This window comes from Hyla sarda, chromosome 5 (assembly GCF_029499605.1).
Source record: "Hyla sarda isolate aHylSar1 chromosome 5, aHylSar1.hap1, whole genome shotgun sequence".
Classification (NCBI taxonomy): Eukaryota; Metazoa; Chordata; class Amphibia; order Anura; family Hylidae; genus Hyla; species Hyla sarda.
In genome coordinates this window covers 282,900,386-282,911,287 of record NC_079193.1, presented here as the reverse complement: position 1 = coordinate 282,911,287, position 10,902 = coordinate 282,900,386, and the positions used below count along the sequence as shown (strand labels likewise).

Below are 10,902 nucleotides of genomic sequence, written 5' to 3'. Positions count from 1 at the left end.
TTGTTTTTTTCACAATCTTGCGAGCTTTTCTGTCTATGTTTCTTGGTCTTCCAGATCTTGCTTTAACTTCCACTGTTCCTGATGACTGCCATTTCTTAATTACATTCCAAACAGAGGATATTGACATCTGAAAACATTTTGCTATCTTCATATAGCCTTCTCCAGCTTTGTGAGCGTCAACTATTTTCAGTTTCAGATTTCTAGACAACTGCTTAGAAGAACCCATGGTGCTGATTGTTGGGGCAAGGTCAGATGAGTCCGGGCATTTAAAACCTTTGAGATTGACATAACCTGGTCTTCCCAGATGATGATTGAGAACAATCCATGACACTGGCAGGTCTCAGCTTTGCAAAGGGGGCAGTGCATGCTATAAATTCTGCAGGGTGCCCAAACTTTTGCAGACACCATTTTTTTGTTTTCTGTTATTTTGAAAGTGTAAATGATGGAAATAAAATCTAACTTTTGTTGACATATTATAAGAATGTCTAATGTTTAATTTGATGCCTTTTGGAGATTTTTCCATCTTTCCTTGGCTTCTTTATGCACATTAACACAAATGTTTACCTGCGGTGCCCAAACTTTTGATCTTCACTGTATGTATATGTATATTAATTATAATATATACATATTTCTAATATGATACTGCATATTACATGATTTTTTAATTTGTCGAATGAGGGACAAAAATGTTAAAAAAAAATATATTGTTGCATGACCTAATTATGTTTCTGCTTGATTTATTTTAGATGAGTCTTTGAATGCTCTTGACATTGATCGCCTGTCTCGTGCATCACAAAAAGGTTTTAATAAATATCTTATTAAGCAAATACAGAGAACAAAAACACTTTCTGTGGTAAGTCCTTTAATTTGTGATGGTGCTTTAGTTATATGTATTTATCACAATGCAAGGAAAAAACAGGAACCAGTGCTGTAGAATCTTAAGATTTATTGGAGGTTAAAACATAGAACAGGATAGAAACACATACCAGCATGCAGAAATGGCAGTGATGCGTTTCAGGTCTCGTGACCCTTCGTCAGACTGATGCAATGTGAATGAAACACACATATTTATTTGGTGATTCACAGATGAGGCCAAGTGGTCACTGAAAAAGACTTCATTAAAGGGGTACTCTGGCACTGAGACATCTTATCTCCTATCCAAAGGATAGGGGATAAGATGCCTGATCGCAGGGGTCCCGCTGCTGGGGATCCCTGTGATCTGTCATGCGGCACCCCGTCACAATACTCCGGCCCCGTGATCGCAGTCATCGGACCCGGAGCGAACATGCTCCGGGGGCTGATGGTAACGGGGTGCCGCGTGAAAGATCATGGGGGTCCCCAGCTTTGACCCCCCCCCCCCCCCCCCCCCCCCGATCAGGCATCTTAAGATGTCTTAGTGCCGGAGTAACCCTTTAACCCCTTGTGATCCTGATGCTGTGAAATACACCTTTTATTCCACATAAAGGTACGAACAAAGGAAGATATCACATATCATAATTGCTTTATAAATCCAAAAAAGCAAATAAAATGAAGTTAATAAAAACATGCAGTATTAGTCATCAATCATAAAATGAAATAAAATGTCTTATCACAAATTGAGACCATGAGGTTGGTAACACTGTAAATTATATATCCAAAAAACCTCTCTGTTACGGAGAGCTTTCACTCTGTCACCACCTCGCTTTGGCTCGTGCACGTTTTCTATACTATGAAAAGAAAAGCAATGTATTATCTCCTAGCATGCTGCCTACTCTACGACCATGTTTGGATACCTGGCTAACGATTAAAGGATTTTTGCCTTGCGGCAATTCTAGATGTGTGGTATGCAGATTTGCCCATACATGTGCATTCACACCAGGGCTATCTGACCAACATATACTGTTAATTAAATCCATCATCAATTGACAGACACCATACGTGGTATACAGAACTATGTGTACAGCATGTCACCTCCCATACATAGGAAGCACCAAGCGTTTATTGAAACTCAGAATTCATGAACATGTTAGAAGCATATCCAATCCTCATCATGTAAATATTTCTAGTGCTTCCAGACACTTTCGAGATCAACATGGGGATGATATCTTGGTGCTTCCTATGTATGGGAGGTGACATGCTGTACACATAGTTCTGTATACCACGTATGGTGTCTGTCAATTGATGATGGATTTAATTAACAGTATGTGTTGGTCAGATAGCCCTGGTGTGAATGCACATGTATGGGCAAATCTGCATACCACACATCTAGAATTGCCGCAAGGCAAAAATCCTTTAATCGTTAGCCAGGTATCCAAACATGGTCGTAGAGTAGGCAGCATGCTAGGAGATAATACATTGCTTCTCTCCATCACATCATTTTGATGTTTCCAGCATTATTCTTGATGTGAACACATTTGTACGAACTCTTACAGTTAAAAAGCATTTTGATATTATCAAGGATTTGAATGAGACTCAGGTTATTTCAGTGCCTTAAAGGGGCACTCCGGTGGTAAATTTTTGGGACTATATGGCATCTTCTTTGTAAGTTTTAGTTTTTTTTGCAATATACATGTGTTATATGTTTTGGCTGCATGTGTGTGTTTTGCTTACCTGTTGGTTGGGCAGGCAGTTCTGTAGTTCAGAGGGTTTTCTTTTACTGTTGTCCACAGTTCTGAGTTTGTTGTGAACAAGATGTCACAGCTTTTTTTTTTCTCTGTCTGCATGAGGAATAAGCCACGCCCCCTCATCTCATCCAGCTGAGTACACAGCTCCTCATCTCCCCTCCCCCCTGCTCTGTATTCTAAGGACACAGGTCTACACAGGAGAAGGACCTCACAGAGAAGATAAGTGTTATCTGAAGGGGAGGATGAGAAGGTGCACGAGCTGGGGATGTATGGACTGCAGGGGAATAAATCTCATACTGGGAATGATCTCTATATGTGAAGGGGGAGGGGGGACTCCTGAATGACACATGCTGGGAGTTGTAGTCCCTGTTGTGTTTGTTTGTGTGTATGCTAGTGTTTACAAACCAGTGTGCCTCCAGCTGTTGCAAAACTACAACTCCCAACATGCCCTGACAGACTTTGGGCATTCTGGGAGTTGTAGATTTGCAACAGCTGGAGGCACACTGGTTGGGAAACACTGTTCTAGCATATTCAGCATACACATCATGTTACACCAGTGTTTCTCAACCAGTGTGCCTCCGGCTTTTGCAAAACTATAATTCCTAGCATGCCCAAAGGCTGTCAGGGCATGCTTGGGGTTGTAGTTTTGCAACACCTGGAGGTACCCTGGTTGGGAAACACTGGTGTATGCCTTACAGAGGTGTGGTGAACTACAACCCCCAGGATACTACAGAGGCAGGATGCTGGTGTTATACCACAGACTGAAGACTCCTGAATGCTGGGAGTTGTAGTCCCTTTTGTGTGTGTATGCCAGTGTATCCCAACCAAGGCTGATTATATTAGTGTGCTGTGTATAAGGGGGCCGACCCGGGAAAATAGTAGGGTGGGTAAAGGGCAGAACAAACAAACAGAACAAAAAAGGAGCCGCCCCAAATCAGCAAGGCATGTGGCATGCTGGGATTTGTAGTTTTCAGCACAGCAAGAAACAGGAAATAGAAGCAAAGATAGGAAAACAAAGTGGGAGATACAAAGACAACAAAGAACAGAAATAGAGTAGGCTAAACAACAAGAATGAAAATGAAACAAAACAAATAGGGTAAGTCAAAAACGGAAAAACACGTTGACCACCAGAGTACCCCTTTAATCTATTGCTATTCCTCATGCATCTGTTCCTTGTACCACATTGTCTGAACAAATGTCTCTTTGTAATTTGAGATTGCTTGAAAATGAATAGTCTGTTATGCAAACTATCTTTGAGTCTCCCTGTTTTACTGTAGGCAATCCCGGGTTTTACCCTTTACAAGTTATATCTTCCACCATGGACAGTTTCCAGGATCTTGTAATACAAGATCTTATGTGTTTACAACACAATTTGCGTGACAGTATACCTTGGGGGGGGGGGGGGGGGGGGCAGTGATATGTATTATAAATAGGTCTCTCTTTATAAATAGGACTCTCTTAGGTCATACCAGTACGTACAGTCGTTTGAAGGGTGATCCTTCTGTGATGTTCACACAGGATCTCATTCAACTTCTGAACACAGGACCAAACATGGGGGTTATTTCTCAGAAACAATTTAACTATATTTTGGTATCAAATCCCGTCACCCCGGTTTTCCACTCTCTCTCAAAAGTTCACAAGGGCCGATTCCCGCCACCCATGAGACCCATCGTGGCGGGCATCGGCTCTTTAAATGAACATTTGTGTGAGTGGGTGGACACTCAACATTTACTGCTGTCCATTGTCAGCCAGCTCGAATGGATGTCCTCCTAGTCCTGGCTCACAATGGACATTGAGTCTTTGTACTCTAGTCCTGGCTCACAATGGACATTGAGTCTTTGTACTCATCACTGCCGCATACACTTTCTGTACAAACCGTCTCTGACATTATGGATTTATTTTCTAACTATAGTCCTGAATCAAAATAATTTACATTGAAGGCATTACATTACATTTTGTCACATAATTTTTTTATGTTTGAGGATGAATTTTTCATACAAAAGACTGGAGCATCAATTTTCCACCTTTTCTTGGCATCAAAATGAGGTTCCATTCTTAGACATTTTCCTTTTTGCAGAAAATAATAACATACATACCTGTAAATACAGAAAACCCAGTGCTGGCAATACGCTGTTGAGAGCAGAGTCTTGTCACCCTCAACATACAATTAGATCTGTTCCTGTGGGGGAATTTACAAGGGCTCAATCTATAGTAAGCAGCAAGGATAGAAATTCACTATTGGCGTCAAAATCGCATAATTTGAACAATTCAGACATGTTATCGAAGGTTTCTTTTCTTACAACTTTCAGTAATGAATATCAACAAGTTATCAATATTGTGAAAAAATATCTTCCCATTTTACACCAGGACCTGTCCTTAGCTAAAATTTTGGAACATGGCTGTAATTTTTCGTCTCATAGGGCTCCTACTCTTGGCAATGTATTATCTCCTAACATGCTGCCTACTCTATGACCATGTTTGTATACCTGGCTAACGATGAAAGGATTTTTGACTTGTGGCCATTCTAGATGTGTGGTGTGCAGATTTGCCCATACATGTGCATTCACACCAGGGCTATCTGACCAACACATACTGCCAATTAAATCCTTCATCAATTGCCAGACACCATACGTGGTGTACAGAATTATGTGTACAGCATGTCACCTATCATACATTGGAAGCGCCAAGCGTTTATTGATACTCGGAATTCATGAACATGTTAGAAGCATATCCAATCCTCAACATGTAAATATTTCTAGTGCTTCCAGACACTTTGGGGGTCTTATATCCTGCTTTTCTTTTCATAGTATAGAAAAAGTGCACGAGCCAAAGCGAGGTGGTGACAGAGTGAAAGCTCTCCGTAACAGAGAGGCTTTTTGGATACATAATTTACAGTGTTACCAACCTCATGGTCTCAATTTGAGATCAGACATTTTATTTTATGATTGATGGCTTATACTGCATGTTTTTATTCACTTCATTTATTTGCTTTTTCCCCTAATATTAGAAAATATTTTTTTCCCATTTTGGATTTATTAAGCAATTATGATATGTGATATCTTCCTTTGTTCTTTGTTTTATGCATTTTGTTTCCGTACCTTTATGTGAAATTTAAGGTGTATTTCACTGCATCAGGATGGCAAGGGGTTAATGAAGTCTTTTTCAGTGACCACTTGGCCTCACCTGTGAATCACCAAATAAATGTGTGTTTCGATCACCTTGCATCTGTCTGATGAAGGGTCACGTAACCTGCCATTCCCGCGTGCCGGTACGTGTTCCTATCCTGTTCTATGTTTTAATCTCCAATAAATCTGAAGATTCTACAGATTTATGCTGGTTCCTGTTTTTTCTAGCAGCTAATCTGTGGAGCGGAGACTGCCGTGCGCTTGGATTAGGAGAAGCTGACCCTCTTTTCTGTTGTCTTTATTTATCACAATGTATCATAAGATTATTGCTAAATCTGCTTAATCAGTTATGGACATCAGGCGTAAATTTACCCCCTTGATATACTGGACTTAAAGCACCAGGGCGTAAATTTTTGCTCTGGAGCGTTAAGTGACTTTGAAGCCAGTAGCCAGACACCTACCATTAATGATTCTAATAAAAACCTTTAGATGGCCTGAGACACCAATGGGGTTATCCCGCAATCTTCCTTTTAACTCAGAATCCTATAACCCTAATATCTACCGTATATACTCGAGTATGAGCCGAGTTTTTCAGCACGATTTTTCATGCTGAAAACATGCTTATACTCGAGTGAACTCTCCACCCGCAGTGGTCTTCAACCTGCGGACCTCCAGAGGTTTCAAAACGACAACTCCCAGCAAGCCCGGGCAGCCATCGGCTGTCCGGGCTTGCTGGGAGTTGTCGTTTTGAAACCTCTGGCGGTCCGCAAGTTGAAGACCACTGCGGCCTTCGACATCATCCAGCCCTCTCTCACCCCCTTTAGTTCTGTACAGTACTCGCCTCCGCTCGGCGCTGGTCCGGTGCTGCAGGACTGTCCGGTGGGATAGTGGTTCGGGGCTGCTATCTTCACTGGGGAGGCCTCTTCTAAGCGCTTCGGGCCCGGCCCCAGAATAATCACGTTGCCTTGACGACGACGCAGAGGTACGTTCATTACCAACGTACTTCTGCGTCATCGTCAAGGCAACACCTCTATTCTGGGCCCGAAGCGCGGAGAAGAGGCGCCCCCGGTGAAGATAGCAGCCCGGAACCACTATCCCACCGGACGACCTCCTCACCGGACAGTCCTGCAGCACCGGACCAGCGCCGAGCGGAGGCGAGTACTGTACAGAACTAAAGGGGGTGAGAGGGGGCTGGATGATGTCGAAGGCCGCAGTGGTCTTCAACCTGCGGACCTCCAGAGGTTTCAAAACTACAACTCCCAGCAAGCCCGGACAGCCGATGGCTGCCCGGGCTTGCTGGGAGTTGGTTTTGAAACCTCTGGAGGTCCGCAGGTTGAAGACCACTGAGGGCGGATGATGACAAGGGGATGATGAAGGGGGGGTGTGGGATGATGACAAGGGGATGATGACAGGTGATGATGATGAGGATGTTAATGACAGGGGTCTGGATGATGACAGGGGGGGATGATGTATTTCCAACCAGAGGCTTATACTCGAGTCAATAACTTTTCCTGGGATTTTGGGGTGAAATTAGGGGCCTCGGCTTATACTCGGGTCGGCTTATACTCGAGTATATACGGTAGTGTAGACAGATCCCCCTACTCAAGTAAAGTTTCTTACCAATTTTCATTTGAATTTGTTCACAATTTTTTTTTTCTTCCTGGTTATGTCAGTACTTGCAGAGATAGAACTGCTTCTTTATTTACTCTATGTGATAGGCAAAGAGATAAAAGAGGCTGTGTGGGTGAATAAAGAAGCATTCTTCTAGCTCTATGTGCTCCGCTTGGTTGTGCCTACTATACAGCTGAGTGATGCACATGGAGGTAGGAGAACTGCTTATTTTTCTCTATCGGCTCCATTGGGGGGACACAGACCGTGGGTGTATGCTGCTGTCTCTAGGAGGTGTGACACTATGGTAATAAAAAAAAAGTCGGCTCCTCCCAGCAGGATATACCCGCCTTCAGGCCCTGAAGTAATCAGTTTAAGCTTAGTGTCTGAAGGAGGTGGACATGGTCTGGAATTCTCCAGACCAGGTCTTTTGATTTTTTGTTTTCCTAGTTAGGGACGTGTTAGTTTTTTATTCCTTTTTCTTTCCTGTTTTCAGGTGGGGACCCAGGGACTCCGGTTCCCTGTTTCCCCATTGCGAGTAAGGGGGCACAGACATTGCGTATATGCGCTGTTCACCCCCCCTCGCCAACGGTCAGCGCCTGGGTTGGTACCTCATGGGTCCGGGTCCCCCTATTTACCTGCTCGCCTTGCTCAAACATAGCAGCCAGGCGTGATGCAGGTGACAAAAGCTGACTGAAGACTTCACTGAAGACTCAATTAGGTAAGTTCTTCTGACTGAGGTAAGTACTTTCCCCCTTTTCTCCTTAGGTGCGGACTTGCAACCTCTGGAGACCCCCTGTTTTTGGCCCACCTTTTCAGGTCATAGGGCTGGCTTATTCAGGGGCTGGACTTTTTATTCTGGGGGAGCAGTTGCATTTTAGGGGGCATGTAATCTGTGTTTTACTTCGCTGTGTGTGTGGTTACTTTGACCGCAGCACCTTATATGCGGCTGACAGCCGCGGCACTTGTACGGGCCGGGCGCTCTGAGCGCCGGCTTACTTTCACTTTCTCCGGCAGTCTCTGCTGGCGTATAGGCCGCCCGCTCTATTCCCCCGAGCGCATATGCGGCTGACATGTGCGCTCGGGACAAGGAACGGGCGCCATTACAGCTTCTTCTCGGCCAGTCTGTGCGGGCCGGGCGCTCTGAGCGCCGGCTTACTTTCACTTCTCCTGCAGTCTCTGCCGGCGTTTAGGCCACCCGCTTTATTCCCCCGAGCGCATATGCGGCTGACATGTGCGCTCTGGACAAGGAGCGGGCGCCATTACAGCTTTTTCTCAGCTGTCTGTAGCTCCGCCCACAGGGCTGTCAGAGCTCTTCAGAGGCGCGAAGTAGCCTCCAGTCAGCGCCGTGGGCACAATTTTCAGTTAGGAGGGGCCAATTAGTTAGTGCCTCTGCTTCAGCCACGCCTCTCTCTGCTATTGGCTGGCCTGTTTCTGTCACTCTAGCTGCACGGAGCCGGGTTCTCCTCACCCCAGCTGCCAGGGGACACAGACTAGGGTGAGAAAGTTCCTGACGTCAGTGACTTATTTTGTCTGTAAGCACTGTAATACCAAGATGCCTGGCTCTACTGAGCCCACTTGCCCTTCCTGCTCCACTGCTCCCCAAGACCCCCTGGTACCCCCTGATCCCCTTTCGGTTCCGGTAGATTCAGCCGCTCCACCAGCCTTGGGTTTCTTCCCTGACCCAGTATATGGCTGACTTGACCCAAGTTTCCCGTTCGGTGGCTGAGGCCTCCCAGGAGGTGGTGTCCGCCTTGAAGGGGTCTACCCTGCGCAGGGCCTCTAAAAGGGGCCCGCTCCTTGTCTCTACAGGGTTCACGCTCTCACACGCGTACTAGGGGTGCCTCGTCTGACTCCTTCATTGAGTCTTCAGATAGACGTGGCCCCCCCCCCCCCGTCATCTGGGCACAAAGGGCAAGAAAGACTAGAGAAGTAGATGGGGGGGGGGAGGGGTAAGCGAGTAAGTAGGCTGGTGGGAGGGAGAGGAAAAGAGGATAGAAGAAAGGGGGAAGGGAAGAAGAGAGGAGAAGAGTCCAGAAGAGAGCAGAGAATAGAAAAGAAAGGAAAGGAGAAAAGGAGAAGATAGGACCTAGGCATGAGGGCGCGTAACTCACCGGACAATCCAGGGCACTGCAGGATACCCCTCGGCTCACAGGGCGGGCATGTCAGTCATAGGAACAGTCCCGATAGTTGGGTAGGGATACTGTCATCAATGTCAAGGGGGAGTCAGCCAAGAGTTCAGTGGGATCATGAAGTGGAGGGATAAGAAAAAATATCAGAACAGCTAGGTAGCCAGGAACAGAGAGTCGGGGTCTGGGGAGGATGTAAAGTGTACCCATGGCGCCCAAATTGAGAGGTATTTAGCTGATTGTTTAGAGGAGTCAGCTAGCAACTCCTCCATTCTATGGAGTTTGGAAGCTTCCAGTAACCAAGTAGAGATGGTCGGGGGAGTTGTCCACTTCCAAAGTCGAGGTATGACAGATCTAGCTGCCAGAAGGAGAAAGGAAATCAGGCGGGAAGTACTTTTGGAAATAGTCTGGGGTAGAATGGAAAGGAGGAGCGTCTCCGGTGTGCGCTGGAGATCCACCAGAGTTACTTTCTTAATTATGGAGATGACACATGACCAGAAAGGTTGTAGGGAAGGGCAGGTGAGCCAAACATGCAACATAGTGCCCCTGTCATTAAGGCATCTCCAGCTCACTTCAGAAGCGCCAGGAAACATCCTAGCCAATCTTTGTGGGACTCTGTACCATCTTGTGAGCACTTTATAATTGATTTCCTGTGCTTTGCACGAGATGGAGGTTTTGTGGCAATTGGTGAGCGCTTTGGACCAGTCAGGGTCTGGTATTGGATGGCCAATCTCATCCTCCCAGCCTGCTCTAAATGATAAAGGTAGGCTCGTGGTGTCCTTAAGAAGTAGGGCGTACAGAACGCTAACAGTATGGGAGTTAGGAGTCGCGGCAGTGCAAAGCCTTTCAAAGTCTGTCAGCGGTTGATGGAGATGTAAGGTCAGTTTAGAGACCGAGTAAAAGTGTTTTAGCTGTGCATATTGAAAAGATTGGGCGGGGGTAGGCTCAGAGTCCCCCACGATCTCTCTGAGAGATTTCAGATTGGGTCCCGTGAGTAGGGAATTGAAGGTAGTGTAATTAGTCTTGTAGAAAGCGGTGCAGAAGCTCGTGGGAGGGAAGGCTGGGTTGTCAAAGAGGGGCATCAGTGGGCCATTTTGCGGGAAGACAAGGATGTGCGACAAGTAAGCCTTACATGCACTCCAGATAAGAGTACAGGAGGGAGGTCGTGTATGGATGGGATGGAGGGTGGGAGGCGAGGTGACCATAGAAGTGTTCTTGGATCGCTCCCAACAGTAGCGGATTCCACTTGGGTCCATTGTTTATCTTTAGCATGGTGGAAGCAATCCAAGACACGTGTGAGTACTGCCGCTAGATGGTAAGATTGGTAGTCAGGAAGTGATAGGCCACCATCCGGCTTCCTACGTATAAGGATGTGTCTCGCTAGTCTAGAGGTTTTGTCGGCCCAGACGAATTTTGACTGTATGGAGGACAGTACCT

At 45.7% G+C, this 10,902-nt stretch overlaps 1 protein-coding gene across 3 annotated transcripts in view; it reads left to right on the top strand.

Annotated features, from left to right (window-relative positions):
- The window catches only part of PRKDC (protein kinase, DNA-activated, catalytic subunit), a 631,631-nt gene that overhangs the window by 159,795 nt on the left and 460,934 nt on the right, over positions 1-10,902 (top strand). For all 3 annotated transcript variants that reach the window (XM_056521838.1, XM_056521836.1, XM_056521839.1), the window contains exon 22: positions 747-853. In XM_056521838.1, the coding sequence (XP_056377813.1) occupies positions 747-853 (107 nt within the window). The remainder of the gene's footprint in view (positions 1-746; positions 854-10,902) is intronic.